The 18,556-nt window shown below is 51.9% G+C and overlaps 1 protein-coding gene across 4 annotated transcripts in view; it reads right to left on the bottom strand.

Moving 5' to 3' along the window:
* PKD1L1 (polycystin 1 like 1, transient receptor potential channel interacting) overlaps positions 1–18,556 on the bottom strand; it is a 108,892-nt gene that overhangs the window by 31,634 nt on the left and 58,702 nt on the right. For all 4 annotated transcript variants that reach the window (XR_012498938.1, XM_074341072.1, XM_074341073.1 and 1 more), the window contains exons 44-53: positions 16,219–16,342; positions 15,331–15,414; positions 14,644–14,810; positions 13,662–13,896; positions 11,524–11,628; positions 11,177–11,317; positions 10,129–10,263; positions 8,355–8,582; positions 6,168–6,329; positions 5,236–5,406 (exon numbers count right to left, since the gene is read on the bottom strand). Coding sequence is in view for 3 of the 4 variants with exons in the window: in XM_074341072.1 (XP_074197173.1) it covers positions 5,236–5,406; positions 6,168–6,329; positions 8,355–8,582; positions 10,129–10,263; positions 11,177–11,317; positions 11,524–11,628; positions 13,662–13,896; positions 14,644–14,810; positions 15,331–15,414; positions 16,219–16,342 (1,552 nt within the window). In the remaining variant the exon portion in view is untranslated. The remainder of the gene's footprint in view (positions 1–5,235; positions 5,407–6,167; positions 6,330–8,354; positions 8,583–10,128; positions 10,264–11,176; positions 11,318–11,523; positions 11,629–13,661; positions 13,897–14,643; positions 14,811–15,330; positions 15,415–16,218; positions 16,343–18,556) is intronic.

Raw genomic sequence — 18,556 nt, 5'->3', positions numbered from 1 at the left:
GCTGGGGTTACGCTGCCACAAGCCTCCACACTGAGACTGAGACGAGCGGTCGGGGCCAGGTCCGCCCCTCACTCTCTCCTGCCTGGGAGCTCGGCCCTGCGACACTGCGACTGATAGTGGACTTGGGGATGCCACAACTGCTAGTCAATACACTTCTGTCTGAGGGTTTTGTTATAAAAGCCCTGGCACACACATACAGTCTTTTACTTAGTATTTTGGGAAATAGTTATAGTTTGTAAGACTGTGAGCTGAAACAGAACTTCTTCAAAAAGAAGCCCGCTGAGAGTGCAGTTAGGTCTCCAAGAATTTACCTTTCTTGGCCGTTTTGATGAGATAATTTGGTTCAAGAAAATAAATTCTGTCTTTATAGCAATGCAGAAGTCCTGCTTTACATCCACAGAACTTCAAGTGCTAGTCCAGCACACATCTAAATGAAAGGGATTAACAATAACATTCCAGCTTTGCCAGACTTTGTCTGCCACAAAGGAATGAATCAGAAGCTAGGAAAACGTTCCTTGTTGTGAAGTTCTCACGGGCAGACTTGATCCGACCCATGAAAGCCGAGAAAGTTTATCTTGAAGGCTGCCTGTTTCAACAGTTCTGTCTGGTTCTGTCCACTTCTAACATATTAAGCATTTTTAAATCGTATCTAAATAGGTCTATTAAATTTAATTAGCTTTTCTCGTGATGTCCGTCAAGGGAAAATTCCGGGATATACGTCGACATGTACAACAGCTTAGAATAAACAACAGGAACCAGAAATACCAAGTGCACCCCACAATCGTGACTCTCATTTTTTCGTCTTTCTACTTGAGTAAACACAATAGCTCATTTGGAAAAGTTTTCACCGGAAATGATTTCAAAGTCGTCAAGAAGCTGCAGGTACCGTGCAATGAGCATTCGCGCCCTTCCCTCAGAGCCACCTGTGAGCACTCTGCCTCATTCTTCATTTTTTCTTTGCCCCCTTTCTGTCCAGCACATTGCCCAGTAGCCTCTTTCTGCTCAATACTCAGTCACCACCCTGTGGACAGAGGGAATGAGACACAACTCGGCTGGTGAGGGGGGGCCAGGACCAGGTCCCTGTGGGGGACTCTCTACCTGTGTCCCCTTTCACAGAGGAGGACAGTAGGACCTGAGGGGCTGCCAGGTGCCAAGGCCTGTTCTGCAAACTCACACCACCTGTCATGAGGCCCCAGAGGGGGAAAGTGAACGCAGATGTCCATAGCCAGACAGAACTGCCCACCTCACCTCCTGGCAGGTGTATGCTAAGGAAGCAAACTATTTTTTAAAAAGGACTAAAACTGTTCAGGCAGACTGTGTAGGCTGAGTTGGACACTCGCTTTTCTGGAAGTTCCCACCTGACTCAATCGTGTTCAAAAAAGCAAATCAAGAAGAAATTATGTGGGGAAAACCCTCTCGGCCTCTCTAACGCCCACAGTTGTTCTCAGTGGCCTGGCGGGTCCTGCAAAGCTGGGCATTGAGAATCTGTGAGGGAGTCGCCCAGGGGACAAAGTCCTGCTCTGAAGCACTACTGGCCTGGAGCTCCCCTGGTAAGAATGGGGCTGCTGGGGAGGACAGCCAGGGTCCTCACAGGAGAAGGGGAGACTGGGCAGGACAGCCAGGGTCCTCACAGGAGAAGGGGAGACTGGCAGCCCCATGGCATTTCACTGCCATGAGTCACTCAGAAAACAAAGAACAATGTGATTTGTAGGTGGTTATGGATAGCTCCAGGCATCCAACCCTTCCAGTTTATATAAAGATACAAATCTTTATTATTCATGGTTAAGATGAAAAACTACTGCCCTGAAGTTAGGAAATTCAAACAGATTATTTCCTCAGATGGCGGCATACAAAGGCAGGTCTGTCCCCAAGGCCAGTGCATTCCCGCCCTCTCCCACCAAACCCAGCCACACTCACAGTGGAAACTTGAGTTCCAGCAGCGCAGACACACGGGAGCCAGGTGGGGCCCAGCCCTGTGGTGCTGGCGACTGGACTGGACTCGTGCAGGCACGTGTGCCGAGGGCCTCTTAAAGCGGCAGGCCCAGGAGAACACGTTTCCCCGTGGAACCAAATTAAGATTAGAGATTGCGCGCTGCTGAGAACTTCCCACACCCTAACCTAGAACAATCGAAATCACAAAGGCCCACAATGGCCGCCTGCATGGTCATCTAGGCCTCCGGACATGAGTCTAAGTGACCACAGGCTGTGATTCAACGGGGACTTACAATGGCCCCTGCTGAGCGCATAAAAGACTACGGCTTACATCATACATTTAAGCTGAAGTGCCTTCTAGCCACAAGCATTAAGCACATAAGCAAGGTAAGTGTGTTCGCAGGAAGAGGTGCTGTGATGGCACTTGTGAGCTGGCCATCTCTCCCTGTCCTGAACTCAATGGGAATGGCTTAGATATTGTATCCTCAGACACAGCACTGCTTTGAACGTGAGAGACATTCTTAGTTTTAAAAGTTATATCAATTCCTTTTTATTACAAGTATGTTTTAAAATTAGAAATAGATATTGAGTTTTATCAAATGCAGTCACAGAGGAAATGAAATGCTGGTCTCCTCCATTTTGGGTGAAGGTTATTCATGTATTTTCTAACATTAAAAGATGTCTGTTCCTGATTTAAAACTCACGATCATGGTATATTAGTCTTTTAATTTGATGCTGAATTCTATTTGCCAATGTCTAATGTAGATTTTTTGGTACTAAAATCAGTAAGACTGGCATATATGAGCAGTTGTTTTGTCTTTTGAAATTTGGGATATCTTTGTCCAACTTTGTATCAATAATTGCTTTATTTCCTAAAAACACATTTGGAAGCATATTCTCTGTCTCTCTGCTCTGGAAGAGTTTGAGAGCATTTTGAACGTACACGTTTCCTAGTAGTTTGGGGTATTTCACCTGTGAGCGCATCTGGGCAAAGGGGCTTTGGAGGGTTACATCTTCCAAAACTGTTCAGGATTCCATCTACTCGATGAGGCGCAAGAGTAGTGAGAGCTGTTCTCTCTTTCCAAGTGTTTTATAATTCATTCAATTTCCGTAAGGTTATTTTCCCTTTCTCATTTTTATTTTGTATATTTATTGTACTCACTTTCCGCATCATATTTAACTATGTATTAACTAATAATTGATTGATTTCATTGCCTGTTTAAAGAGTCATCTCTTGGGTTAATTCATTTTTGCTACTGATTTCATTAAATTAGCCTTTCATCTTTGCAAACGCCTCCCTGCTCTCTTAGTCTGTGTGTGCGCGGATGCATGCGCATGCATATTTTTCCCGCCTACTTGAGTTGAATACATACTTAGTTTACTGTCATTCGTTGTTGTCCCATAATATATGCCACAGATTTCCCTCTAAACATTAATTTAGCAGCATACACTGTTCTTTGTTTTAATCCTATAATCCAGAAATAACTATATTAACCTTATGATATTAATATAAGTGCATTCAATTATCTTTCTTCTGAAATATTTTATTAATTTTTTTCTTTTTCTTCATGTAAGTAGTACTCTTTCGTCTTTACATATATTCTTTTTCTTCTAATTTTATTTATACAATTGGTCATTATATTTCCTATTCTATAAAACCTATGTTTTTCCTATCATTTGCCCAATTTTCTACTGATATGCACATTTGAACAGTTTTTAATAATTTAAATAATATTAAATAACTTCTAAATAATTTAAACGATTTTTAATCACTTGGCAGTGACTTGATTTTGGGGGGTAGGAAGGTAGAATTTGTTCTGGTTTTAATAGAGTTGAATTCATTTCCTTCCTGGGATACGATTTATTTTTAAATATATAGATCTGTGTCTTTATTTCAGGAATATTTTCTTAAATTATGTCTTTAAATATTTTTTTCTGTTTACATTTTCTGGCCTCTCTTTGAGGGTGGAGGGAGACACGAATTATATGTACATATCCTTTCTTTGCCGTATGCATATTCCTTTTTGTCTGACTTCTATGTGTATTATCTTCCCTAAAATCAGTTTTAACTCTTATCTCATTTTGGGGAGTTTTCTCAGATCTGTCATCCACACTTTTCACTATCTGTTCTGTGAACCTATTACTGGTGTGTGTTTTTTTGCTTCACCTGTGTTTACGGCATCTCTTTTCCCTGTTCCTTTTCTTCTCCGTTTCTGTCCTCCACCCTCAATACAGCATTAGTCTTTCTATTTCATCAGGGCTTTGCACTCTTATTTCAAAGACGGCACTTTTTCACGAGTTTACTTATGTGGACAGCATCTCGGTTGCAACTTGACCCGCCTACGACTGTTTTCAAAGGTCTGATGTTCGTCTCCTTCTCTTGTGGGCCTTTGTAATGACCCTTTCCCTCAAGCACGTGTGCGCAGATCCAGTAATGACCTGCGTCTACTCTGGCTGTTTACCTTTGCATAGGGGGCCCTTCCCTGAAGGTCGGTACAAGGCAGAGGTACTAGGGGTGAGTCTGAGGAGCAGGTACGTCCAGTCTCATGTTCGTCAAGGGGGCACACTCACTGCCAATCAGACGTGTAGCTACGACTGCTATGGGCTGCAGGGTACCTTTCCGGAACTCAGGATGCCAGCGCTGGAAAGCGCTTAGCACTGGAGCCCAGCTCATCTTGCTTTTCAGTGCAGCTCTAAGCCTGTGAGCCACCAGCAGCTCCTCCCCTGGCTGCCACTTCAACAGCTTCTTACAAAGATGGCTTTCCTCAAGGCTGCGTCCCCAAACTCTGTGGTGTTGGGGTTCAGGGAGATTCCTTCAGCTCTTTATTGCTGTTAGCTTTTCCTCCAAAGCGGGGGTCTTTGGTCGGCCCTCCGTGTGAGCTGTTGCAGTGGGAGAACTCTGTGTGCCCTGGGTGTGGCAGAGTCCTCTCTCCCTTCGGCCTCAACTTCATCATGCTTGGCTGCCATTCTGGGGATTGGCTGTCATTTTCTGGGTCATCGATGGTGCCTGCGGGAACGCAGGGCCCTTTCCTGTTCCTCGTCTCTTTGTTGGTCCCAGTTGTAATCAGGGTTAAGGAGCAGACAGATGCTTCTGCCGCCACGGAAGCTGGAAGTCGCAGCAGACAGCTGACGCGGTTGGGCAGTCCTTTGGTTCTGCCAAAGCACAGCTCGCACCAGTGTTACTTGCCCCTACAGGACACTTAGGCAAATGGTCTTGTGATTTGGAACAGTGACGATTTCAAACCTCTTTAGGACTTAAAACAATAAAGAAAAATTGATAAAAACACATTTCCCTTTGCTTACCCCAGTGGCTTGGTCAGCAGAAGCCCCCACGAAGGAACAATCTTCTGCCGTGGCCTCAACCGCACCACAGGACTGTTGTTCTGGAAGAGGGGGCTCGGGGTTGTCGGACAAACTATTGATCTTCAGCAGAAGTTCATCTAACAGATCTGCAAATTCTTCCAGGTAATAATTCTGAAGGGAAGAAAATTAGACCAGCAAATGCATTCAAGAACCCAATTTTTCTTCTTCCCTCATTATCTAAAGCATTTTGTGGTACCGACTTTAGATGGCATGTGCTTTGTCAGAAACACTGAGCCTGGAATTAGGGGACCTGGGTGCCAGGCCTGCATTTCCTATCTAGGTTCCCTCATACACGATGTCACATACAGGTGTGTACATTTGTGCCTCAGTCACCATGTCATATAAAGGTACACACCTACGTGTTATGCTTCAGAATGGCGACACGAAGGCCTATTAAATGGATTTAGAGGCAAGAATGTATGGGAGAGCACATGATAAACAGTAAAGCGCTACCAGAACGCACAGCTGGCTTCAGAACTGCCCTGGCTGATGCCCAAACGTCAGCCATGGAAATAGCTGGGCATCCGTGTGCAACCACCTGCTTTGATTGGTTTGCATTCAGGTCTGGGTGACTACACTCAAGTGACAAACTAAAGGGATAGAATAGGGTGTGTGTGTGTGTGTGTGTGTTGGGGGAAAATCATAAAGTCCATCTTTCCAACCCTACAGGGTCATTCTAACGATAGAGGGAGTTTTAATGGAGGAGAATTGCTTGGTAACCTGTAAAGTGCCTTAGAATTTTAAGGGAAAATTCTATGTCTGTGCAATGATATTTAGCACAGACTCACAATCATGTTCAATAACCTAGAGAAAATCTTTACAATGAAGCCGGCACCTTGAACGTGCTCACTAACCCAAGACCCACAGCTTACATGATTCTCAGCCAGCTCGGTCTCCTCGAGCTTTGGCCTTTCGAGCCTCAGCAAGTTGCGGGCCTTCCCCCAAAGGTATGCAGTCACATCTTTAAGTCTCACGAGAGATTTGCTTTGAAAAGATTTTCTTTTTCGGGCAAAAGTCATGAGGGAGCCTCTCAACTGGGGAAAAGAAAAAATAATGACAAACTGCATGTTATTAAGCAAAAAAAAAATAAAAATAGCTTTTTCAATTTGTTTGACTGTAATATGGAGATTATATCTAATGATGCGATTTTATTTCCTTTCAGTAAGACAGTAATTGCTTAGCAAAAAAAAAAAATCAGGAAAGTCTCTCTCATTAATTGAACTAAATTGCAGCAAGATGAATTCAGCAATGGAAATTAATCTTATTTTAGAGGATGTTTTCAATCCCTAACAGTTGAGGAGCAGGATTATGAACTAGGCCTGCATGTCCATGTGTAAACTCTGCATCAGCTTTGGTGCCCCCTGGTGAGCCCGCCGGGCTGTGCGTGAGCCCCGCCAGGGTGCGCGTGAGCCCTGCTGAGAGCACATGCTTGTGCCCAAGAGACGAGACAGGGCCAGAGTCACAGTGGCTGCTGTGCCTTCACGCACGTTATAAATGAGCCAATGACCGTCTATGCAAATTGTCCTCAGGCTGTTTCTTTCTGTGCTGCAGACTGAGACCTGTTAGCTTAAGAGCCTGCGAGTACCAAATAAATTTTTACACATTCAGTTATTTTTAAAATAGCCCAAATAAGCAAAGCTTTCGCCATTTAGAGCTTGCTTTGCACGATCCGCAAACCCTCACAGATGGCTGTCGCCACTGGTGAGACAGATGGGGCCTTGCAGGTACAAAACCCCGAATGCTGCTGTTCTGGGGGCTCTGACCCGGACTTCCTGCTGCCGTGCGACATCCCCTCCACATGCAGGGCCCCCTCCACCACCTTCCCAAGACTTCCCGTCCCACTTCTCCCCTTCTAGATGGTGGCCCCACAGTGCAGCCACGGGACAGTCTCATGGTACGAGGCCATCTCCCCCATGCAAACCCGTCCAGGTGTCGCTCATACAGCCTCGTAAGGGGGTAAAAATTCCCTGCAGTTCCATGGCAGCCAGCTGGGATCTGGGGTGGAGCCAGGGAAAGCTTTTAGGGTGACTACACTGAACACTGTCTTCTAAGGCTGTGTAGGATTTACATCCACTGGGGCACAGGGCGGGGCCTGCAGGGAAGGCAGTGAGGTGAGGGAGCAGCGGACGCAGGCCTCACGTGAGCACCGTGCCTACTCGGGCACAGAGCCGGGTCGCAGCCCTGAGTCAACAGGAACACCTGGAGGGTCTTCTCAAAATTGGGGTGCTGGGCCCCACCCCCCGAGAAAGGGTACAGCAAACCTGGGGAGTTGCTGGCTGAGAACCTGCAGAGCGGGATGGCAGAGCTGCGGTGGGGCAGGGTGGCCACATAAAATACAGGACACTGCTTACATTTTAACTTCAGGTAAGCAACAAAAAATGGCTAAATACAGGGGTGTCTGAACTACTGCAGGGACGTACTAAACCATTATTAGATGTTCACTGAAATTTAACTGTTAAGTGGAGGTCCTGCCGTTTCATTTGCTAAATCTGTTAGCCCTGAGTGGGGGCGGCAGGGAGTCAGGGGAAGCCGCCCTCTGTTGAAGCCTAAGCCAGCGGCTGTGCGTATGTGAGCATGTGTGTACGTGTGCATGTATGTGTGGATGCGTGTGTGTGCACATGACTAGATCTGTAAGTGGTGGATCAGCAGGAAGGTGGGAAATGAGGCGCCTGATTCCTCACTCGGCCCCGAACCTGCAGAGCACGTCCATGAAGGCTGACTATTGAGGGGCACGCGTAAGACGGAAGGATTGAGATGCAGGGCAAGAGACGCCTGCAAAGCAGCAATGGGAGATTTTGAGAAATTAGGTAACAGAGAGAAGGTATGGCTGGCTCGGTTCTCCGAGGGCGGGAGGCTCCCTGGAGCGGTCAGTTGCTTTGGAGAAACTGTCAAGCTGACTGGTCAGGCCTGCCCAGTGCAGCAGAGCTGGGCCCCAGGGAGTCATGACCATGAGGTGTGGCCTGCAGGTGGACATGTGCTTATGGGCCAAGGAGAACTTCACCCCACAGCATGTGAAGCTTTTGCAAACTGGGCGCAAAGTCAGGCGTGCGTGCACGTACCATCCCGAACCCCAGAGCACTCAGTGTTGTCAGAAGGGCCGCGTAGCACCAAGCTGTGGCCCGCTGGTCAGACGTGGAAAGGCCGAGGAACATGGCTCTTTGGTTGCTTCCTGGAAAATGAAACAGCAGCCGGCAGAAGGTGGCTGAGAAGGTGCCAGGTGGTGGAGCCAGGGAGAGGAACAAGCTTCGCAGGTGGGCATGGGCGGCCAGCACCAGGGCGCCTGCCAGCTGCAGAAAGAAAGGCCACCATAGCTGACTTTCTGGACACTGGGTCGTGGGGGCCCCAGACTCACGGGGGGGCTTCTAAATGCTTTAAAATAATGAACAGTTTGGAGAAGCAGTTTGGGGATTGTTGATCACGCCATCTGGGCGTAAGACCTTGGCCTCACAGACCTGTCTGTCAGGTGCAGCCCGTGCCACCTGTGTCCCACCCCAGCTCTGCCCCCCACCTCGGGTGCCCAGTCAGCGCCCCTCTCCTCATCTGCCTCCGCTGTGAGTCTCCTCTGCCGTCCACGCCAGCACCCCCGTTTGTCCCCACACCCCAAGCTGCCGGAGGCCACACCGGCTTCACCTGTCCCATCATCTCTGCTCCCGGCACCCGCAAGGGCTCATAAAACAGGCCACTGAAGAAAGGACAGGAAAGGGCCATCCTGAGCTTGCTTCAGTTCAGGTGAGGTCCTGTTGTCTGGCTGTGCTACCAGGCAGGGAACTTGGGTGGTGTCACAGGCCCCAGACACACAGCTGCTCCCCTATCCCCAAACAGGCACCGGTGGCAGCCAGCACTTTGTCGCCTGCACGAGACCGTTGGCCAGTTGTCCCAGGTCCACACGGGTCCTCCTGAGCGGTAGCCCAGCCACCTGCTGTGGCCTCCGTTCCCCTGGCTCGTAGCCCGGGCCTCCCAAGACCTCCTCACAACCACACTGCAAGTCACGCTGGTGATAACCCAGGAGGAGCCGCACCCCATCGGTGGGACTCGGGGCAAGAAGCTCACCCTGGAGGCCATCATCTCCATGGATCACATGGGTGGCTCCCCGCCCCCAGGCGTCCTATCATTTCTGAGCAGTCGGAATTCTGCCACTTAATGTGGACACAGCATATTTATAGTCCTCTTGGCCTCTGTGGGAGGCAGCACATGGAGGGGCACCCAAGTACCAAGGGCCAGCCCAGGGCCTCGTCACTGCGGTCGGACCCCCTTCCTTCCTTTGAGGAAGGACCCGCTGGCCCTGTCTTGGCTATGATCACAAAGTGAGGGAAATACAAGAGGCTACACACACTGTCCTGGCACTGACCGTGTTTCCCCGAAAATAAGACCCAGCTGGACAGTCAGCTCTAATGCGTCTTTTGGAGCAAAAAATAATATAAGACCCGATATTATATTATATTGTATTGTATTGTATTGTATTGTATTGTATTGTATTATATTATATTATATTATATTATATTATATTATATTATATTATATTATACCCAGTCTTATAGTAAAATAAGACTGGGTCTTATATTAATTTTTGCTCCAAAAGACGCATTAGAGCTGACTGTCCAGCCGGGTCTTATTTTTGGGGGAACAGGGTAGAGTGAGAACAGTAGGCATAGGAACTGCTTACAGTGTAATAACAACTGCCCAGGAAAGTGTGGTGCAAGCACGTGTTCGGAGGCCACGACTTCCTAAAGAACTGCTGACATGAGAGAGGGCAGAGCCCCGTAGCACTCAGGAGGCTGGGGCCGCTTCTGCCGGTTTATCGGGAAGAAAACGGGGTAAAGACAGAATCCTTACCCCTGGAGCGAAGATGCCAGACAGTGAGGGACGTGGCATGAAGGAGCAGGATGCCGTCGTGTTTCCAAGGCCAAGAAGATGAAGGCACTTCAGGGTCAGGAGGAAGGAAAGCGTCCCCTGGAGCCACCTTGTCCCCTGTGACGGAAGGACACAGCCGTCAGTGCATCATTCCAGTAATAGGAAGCGTTCACACCTGTGTGCCACGTACTAGGGGAGCGTGTGACAGAGGTGCACTGGACATGCTGAGGTCCTACAGGCCACGGACATCCGAGGGATGGAAGCACCAGGTGTCCGCAGAGGGGACGGGTCAGAAAAAGGAGCAAGGCTGAGCTGTGAGGCAGCGCAGAGCACAGGTCTGAGCCTGACAGCGTCTCCGTGGCGGCCATAGCTGCTCAGGGCTGCAGACCCTCGTGGGAGCCTGGTTACTGAGCTGTGAGAAGCCAGCTCCATGCGGGACGTGGAAGTACTCAGTGCCTGCGGGTCCCTCCTTCATGTGCGGGGAACGCGTTCCAGGAAATGACGCTGTTCAAGCACCTTTTCAAAGTTGTGAAGACAACAACTAGAGATTCCACTCCCATTTGTCCAGTGGCCTGGGGGCCGCCAGGCCGCCCTGGACCCCTGCCCCTCCCCGGGACGCCTGCCCAGCACCCCCACCATGTCCTCCACAAGCTCCCACGGGGGGGGCCCATTCCCTGGGGGGAGAAGGAGGTGTGGGACTTTGAAGCCTGACTCGTCCTGTGTGACCCCGGGACTCAGGGGGCTGACACTGCTCGCGACTGGGGCTCTTGTCAGATGAAGAGAGAAGGCGGGTCCAGGCGAGTCCTCCTGCCTCAGAGCCGCTTCCCTCCGCCAGAGGGTCACGCACATGGGAGCAGCCCAGCTGGCAGCGTGTCCTGAGAACGCCAGGCCCCTCCCTGCCCAGCTTGCCCTCGTCTATGTGCTCAGAGCAGTACCGCTCATGTGGACGAACCCCTTGTCTGGAACCCCCCTTTCGGGCAGCGTCACTGAGCATGGCCCCTATCTGTGTTGCCTGAAGCGCCCGCCATACCTGAGTCCACGATGCCATGTGACTGAGGTCCATAAACTCCAGGAAAAGTCCTTTGCGGAACTGGTCGGTCACCTCCCCAGCAAGAGAGAGCAGGTGGCCGGAGGCTGCACAGCAGGCGAGGCCCGTTCCAGCGATGGTCAGCTGCAATGTCACCGCGAGAGGCCGTCAGGCGGCTCACAGTGGCCGCGGGACCCAGGGCACCAACCCTAAGGGACACTGACATGGCGGGAAAATGGCAAGAAAGCTGGAATTCACTGGCACGTGACCAGTTCCCCCAACAGTTATTCTTATTTTTAGGGGAGGATTTAATGCTGATATTTTGTGAAGGGAATGACACGACAGGCTACCTCTAGCCAGTTGCCTGGTTTTTGCCAGTAGCGGTGGACTCCCCTCTCAGCCATGCGGTAGAGTTGGAAACACAGGTGGGTCAGTGTGAGCACCAGGAAGACGAGCTGAGGGAGGGAGATAAACCAACAAGACAAGGAAAGTGCTGATGAGTTGTGCTGAGTTCTCCCTGGCTGGCTCCCAGGAGTGGATGTGATTCCAGCTGATTGCCAGCCCTGCAGCTCTGACAGGCACACCCTGGGCAGGCCGTGGCCAGGCTGTATCTCTTCACACACCAGCACCCCCAGAAACCCCACTGGCGTGGGCACCGGGGCACACAGGAGCTCCAGGCCAGACGGGCCCTGCAGGGGCAGGGTCGCACAGCACCCAGCAGGTCTCCACCCTGCCGTGCCAGCCCTTCCCCACTGGCTCATGAGGACAAGTTTCCATGTGTTGTGTGACAATACTCGCTGTGTGACAATACAGTTCCCTTGGCCAACCAAAACCTTTGAAAGTGATTTCTTAAACTTCTGTTTATGGTTATCTCACCACTGATGAGTCCCTTGTTTGTTCGTTCATTCATTCATTCATTCATTCACTCACTCAGAGCAAGGAGGGAGGTGACGCTCAGTAGCAGTGGACTGACCTGTATGACAAATCAGCCTTGCAGAGCCCCTGTGGACCCTTCCAGTGAACAGTGTTAAGCTAAAGAAGCCTCTTTCTGAAGCTCCTCCCTCCCTCCGAGGAGCGGTGCTGGCCCGGAGCAAGTAGGTGTGCAGGGGGCCGCCGTGCATCAGGCACTGTGTCCCCAACACTAGGACAAGACGGGGGGGGGGGCATTTCCCAAACGGACTGAAATGAGGTAACGTGTGTGGGCTTCTTGTGACCCAAAACAGCGCTGTGAACATGAACCTTGGGTTACCGCACCACCCGCGCTGCCTGTGTGCCAACCTCCCTGCCTCTGCCCACAACCCACCCACGGCAGAGCCTCGAGGCTCCTGGATGAGCACTGTCCAAACCCTGACACTGTCATGGACTCAGGAGGACCCCCTTCTTCCCGTGGACTCATGGGCACTGTGCCCACAAACCCACCAGTGGGTGCTGCAAATTTTGGTATTTTGTCCATCATAAACGTTTCTGCAGGAGTTTTGATTTTCAGAAATGCTGCATGAGAATATTGCTCATCTTGATGACTGAGGTGAGTGCCCCGCCGGCCCCACCTGCCCCACCTGGCCCTCCCCCCAGCCTTCCCCACCCTCCCCGTCCCCACACCAGCTCTGGCTCCATCCATAAGTCCACCCGGGACGCTGCTGCTCATTAGTCTCCAGAGTCTAAAGCCTCATGTCCTCGTCCTGTCCTCATGGCCAGGCCCAAGCTGCTCTACCCGGAGCGTCAGCCAATCTCAGCTCTCAGGCCAGGGGCGTGGGCACCGGTTCAAGTCAGGGAAGTTCCCAAGGGAAGTTCAGCATGGCTCCGGTGCCCACCTCGTTCCCAAATGCCACATAAACGTCTTCCATCTTGCTCAGACCTGCGGTGCTGAAGGTCTGTTTCCCCCTCGCCCCCCCAACCCATATGGGGAAGCCCTGACCCCAGGTGGCTGTTCTGCAGATGGGGCTTCTGAGGAAGCCATCAATGTCACATCAGCTTATAAACGTGGGGACCTGGTGACAGATTAGTGTCCTCGCAAGCAGAGGAAGAGCCTGGGGAGTCACCTGTCCCCATGTGAGGCCTCAGCACCTGCAGGCAGGTAGAGAGCCGTCACCTGACCACGCTATCCACACTGACCTCGGACTTCCAGCCTCCAGACTGTGGGACATCAATGTCTGCAGTTTTCCCTCCCCACCCGTGTCCCCTGCCCCTTGTTAGGGCAGCCTGACCTAAGACCCCCGGGAAGGATCTGAGTCTCGGTCCCAATTCACCCTCGGTGACCTTGACACACCAAGAATTCTGCATTTGCACCAGCCACACAGATGTGCTGGTTCCCCACTGGGGGTCTCCTCCATCCTGTGCCCACATCTAGTGGGATGCCTGCCGTGTGGTGGGGACATGGCAGGGGCTGGGTGGAGGGCGGGTGAGTGGCCGGCATGAGGCCTGTCTGGTGGAGGGTGCCAGCCCGGTGGCCCTGTGCTCTGCGAGTGGGCCGAGCGGCCAGTGAGCTCACCTCAGGGAGTATGAAGTGGGACCTCGGGGCTGAGTCGCTGTGGAAGACGATGACCGACTCCACCAGGGAGGAGAGGGTGAGGTCTCCAACGGGGTGCAACTCGGCGCTCAGGGTCACGCAGGAGAAGAGGCGGGTTGGAGGGTTGTAGAGGGTGAAGTGCACAGACACGGCCCTGGTGCTGCTGTCGACCCACCGGCAGGCCCTGAGGCTGGTTAGGGCGGCGTAGGCTTCGAGTCTGCAAAAGGCAGCTGGTCAGAGGGCGGGAGGCTGCTCAGGAAGCGTGCAGCCCCAATCCCAGTCCCCGCACCTGAACCCCGATGGGGCCCCTGGGCTCACAGGCCTGGACAGGTGGCCTTCTGACCCCCTAACAGTCCACTGTCCCTCTCTCATGCCCGGGACCCCCAGACTGAGGGAAGAGAGATACCCGTCTCTCTCCACAAGACTCTAGAATATCCACTTTTTTTCTCTGCTGTGGAGTCACCTGTGAGAAGCCACCTGTGACCAACCCATACTAATAACAATGAATGATTTCCCTTGCTTGTCCCCAGTATTACACAAAGGCACATGTCACTGTTAGGCGCCGAGCTCCCGGTGGGTCTCAGACAACCGGTGTTACGGTGCGGTGCAATCCCGGGGGGTCCGTGCGGACGGTGCCACCGACCGGACGTGGGTGTGCACTGGGCAGGACAGTCACGTGAGACTCAGTGGGGTCCTGTGCGCACCCTGCTCAGCACACGACAAAGGCCCACTAGGTTCCGTGGCCTCCAGACCTTCTAGAAAATTCTGAAGGAACTTTGCCTTGTCCTTCTTACGCACTTAAGAGTCTGAGGCCTGACTCAGGTCACAGTCTAACAGTGGGGCTCGGCAAGCGGGTCCATCATTTGAATCACGAGCCCTGCTCTTGGCCTGGGGAATGGTGGGCCCCTCGCCACCAGCCCGTCTGTGCAAGCCTGGGCACTGCCCGTCCCCGAGTCACACTCACCGTGTCCTGCCCAGGCTCAGCTCACAGTCCTCCCTGCAGCCCCCGGGGCTACTTGGGGTCACTCTTTGCATCTCTGAGTCTGTCACGGAGGAGGTTTCGGGGCCTCTGACTTTGGAGCAACACGTAGGATGAGGGTCTTCAGGAAGCACTGAAAACGGCCTCGGAAGCTGCAGAAGATCAGATACACATTTCAAAGTCCGCCCTTCAACCTGGGGTGTCTGAGTCTGGCCACATGAGGCATGTGTACTGTCCTGAAACACGGCCCCCAGCCCCTCAAGCCCCTGTGTGGTCCCCGGGCTCGAGCCTGAGCTACAATGAGGAGGCTTCCCCATGGAAAGGGGCACCCAGTGTCCCAGGCTGGGCTGGGACGTCAGGCGAGTTTCGGGCAGGGACGATCAGGTGGCCTCGCATATTCACGCACCCTCCCCCATAGGACAAGATATGGGGTGTTCTAGTTTTCGATATTTAAGACAGAAACACTCCAGTTTTGCATAGAATGCCAGGTCAGAAGGCACACTGGGGAGAGTCTGCAGGAGAAGAGAAAGGGAGGCAGAGGCCCACGGCTCTCCCGACCCAGCAGCTGACGACTGAGTCACGGCCTGGCTCGGAGGTGACTGGATGGGCTGCTGAAGCCGCCTGGACTTCTCTCCTTCGTGTTTAGAAGCAAACAGGAAGCGAGCATCCTACCTCACGTGAACCACCAGCAGGGTCCTTCTGCTGCTTAATGACCACAGTGCCCAGTAGGTAGCACTGCCCTGCAAGGACTCCAGGCTGAGGAAGAAGAGAGGACGCCGGACACACTGTGAGCCCAGAGTATGAGCGCCTGCAGGCCGACAGGCGTGTGCGCTGGACCACCCCAGACACCAGTTACAGGCCAGACCGTACTTTCCTTTTAAGGGTTTACCCAGCACTCAAAGAAAGATGGCAGCTACCCCCAGTCTTTGCACCAAATCAGAATGATGTCTTTTTATCTTTTCCTAAAGGTTCCCCAGTGTCGACTACACAGAGTAGCACAAAAGCAGAATGAGAAATGCAGAGTTTGAGGAACACAGACAAAGTCATTTTATCTTTTTTAAAAAGGTAGAAAACAAAAGAAAAGCAAGGAATGGGGTTATTGTACAAAGTGCATAGTCCCTAGTAATCTTTTCTTCAGTTCTTGGGACTAGCCTTGCCTCTTTCTGGAAGTTTCCTCGATGCTCCCATCTTAGCTATTTGCTCCTCCTCTGCCCCAGGGGTGGCCCTGTGCCCCATGTCACAGCATGTTCAGTGCTAACCAGCCTTCCACCCACATCGGCCCACGAGCTCTGTGGACCAGCCACACCCTGGTCCTGCTCTGGTCTGGCACATGCAGGGGGCTCTGAAGAAGCTCGGGCAGCTCAGCGGGGTGCGGGGCTGGGGCAAAGACTTGCTGGGCAGAGAAAGGGGCAGGACACTGTGGGGCCACCTGCACCCGCCGTGGACACCACCAGTCTCACAGCCTAGCGACGTCCAGAACTAGTGCTGCAGACGATGTCACCCCACTACGACGTGGCTCTTCTGTGACGACAGCACTGTCAAGGGCAGAGGGAAGCCCACCTGAGCAGCCGGCGTGCTGGCGGAGGAGGGGCCGTGCTGGTACAGGCCATCCAGCAGCGTGGTCAGGCTCCAAGCCCACCAGGCATCCACGCCACCCAGGCCACCGAAGGAGCTCCTGGCACTTCTTGACACAAGGACAGAAACTAAACGTTATTTTTCTCTGATATAAATTTCAAGTAGGCTGAGGGTGAAGCAGCAGGGAGACACGGGGTGGGGGGCACAGAGGTGCAGGAGGTAAAGAGCACGGGACGCAGAGAGCGGAGCGCGGGGACAGGGTGGAGGCGGAAACGATGGCAGTTTTCCAGTCGTAATCATCTGCCTGACAAACTGTCCATTTCTAGAAGGACACGCTTCACATTCTGCATTTTTATAAAACAGAGACAGAGTCTGCACAAAGTGGGGAAAATACTGTCACTTCCTGACCTTTGCTCCCTGTTGGGAGGACGTTAAAGAAATGAGGTCAGGAAAGACCTGAGTGTGACCCAGAGACAAACGCGGCACGTCCTGTCTGTTTATAGCTCACACCTCCTTCACGACCCACTGGGAGTGCGAGCAGTGACCAACCAACCCGAGAGCATCTCAGTTGATCAGAGCAATTAGGTAAGACGGGCTCACAGGAGCAGCTACACCCGGCAGCAGGGAAACCACCTTTTCCACTGGTGGCACTTGGGTACAATGACCACTTCATATACCGGCACTTTATTTGGTGCTTGAATTTTTTAGTTGGAATTTCATAAGCACTTGATTGAGCTCAGAAAGACTTCAAATAAGACTTAACTATGAGAATCCAAAACGTGACACATTTTTATGAAGGCACAAGAAACCGACCAGCCTGATGGCCTCACGTGACAGATGAGGTGCTAAGGCACAGTCACTGGACTTGCCCAAGTCACTTGGCAACGGCCTGAGAGCTGTGGCCCAGCCTGAGTCCCTGGGGCCCAAGCCTACTCTACCCCTGATTCCAGCTGGGGTGGGGCAAACGCTGTGCCCTAAGGAGCTGTTGACAGTTCAGGATTAGGTATGTGTGTGTGTGTGTGGGGGGGGGGGGCACTTAGCATCCCGTGGACACCAGGACACACCAGAACACCAAGATATTCCTGCGTGGTGGCAGCGTGTGGCAGACAGTGAGGTTCAGCATCCTTGCGAGAAACATGAGGGCTCAAACCGGGGGGCCACCTCTGAACCTTTGTCCCAGCTCACTGACTGCCCAGCGCACAATACACAGCCAAGCACTACCTGGGCTCCCCATTTCTGATGTGTGCAGCAAGACTCAAACTCCTATGCACAACGTCAGGTCCCGCTGACCTGCGGAATGTGATGTGAAAAGCACGCTAGCAAAGCCAGCACTTTCTGGGGTTTCGCTTTCCTTTCCAGCGCGCCACCCACTGGTCGGTGTGTTGTGCGCACACCGCCACCTGGTGGCACCAGCTGCGCCTGCAGGGATTGGCTGACAAGATGTCGTTGATGGAAGTGACTGCTGAAAATTCTACTTCCTTTCACTGCTAGCATGTTCACCAGTGAGAACCTGGGTTACTGAGTTAGGGAGACGCCAGACTCATGAACTCGGACATCCAGGTCCCACTTCACCAGCGGGTCTCAGATTCACTCGCCATCACCTGGTGGGCGTCAAGTACCGTCTCTCGTAGAAGATGAGCATAACTGTGTCCTCAAACAACAGATAATGTTAAACAGACTTGCTAGCCACCTACCTGTGCCAAAAACAAACTCAACAAAAAGAATTTACATCAAATTGAATCAGTCTAAGGCATCATATTCATAGAAAAACTATGGGAATGTGTTTTCAGATGTTCTCCAGCGAAAGTAAACCTCAGAGCACATTATTTCCTGCCACTGAAACTGCAATAAGAATCAGTATGAAATAATATCATGCACTTCAGAGTTCAAAGCCAACTGCTCTGAAAGAACTATCAGACTGAGTATTTCTGGAGGGTGGAAATAAAGTCGCACCATCGATTTAAAAGCAACTTTCAGTAAAAAAGGCGACACTAACTGCAGACACCGACCATGACCTGCACCCCAGCGAGGAGGAGAAACAACACAGCCAAGGCCTTCTCTGGTGGCAACGTTAGGAAGCTTCCAGCTTCCTGCTTTTCAGTTCTTCCATGTTCCCCGATGGCGAACATCGAACATGCATTGGTTTTCACAGCAGAGGAAACCCAGGTACACTGGGAATCGCCTGGGGCTGGGTGGCTGTTACAGCCGCACCCAGAGGGAGCAGTGATTGTGAATTGCGATCCAAGAACTCAGCTGTGCTCCCGAAAAGGAAACTGCGACGCCCTGTTTCATTGAAGCATCTCTGCTTCCCGATCCCAAAGTG

This window comes from Rhinolophus sinicus, linkage group LG09 (genome assembly GCF_036562045.2).
Source record: "Rhinolophus sinicus isolate RSC01 linkage group LG09, ASM3656204v1, whole genome shotgun sequence".
Classification (NCBI taxonomy): domain Eukaryota; kingdom Metazoa; phylum Chordata; class Mammalia; order Chiroptera; family Rhinolophidae; genus Rhinolophus; species Rhinolophus sinicus.
The sequence above is the reverse complement of the archived record's forward strand: the minus strand, read 5'-3'. Positions and strand labels throughout refer to the sequence as shown.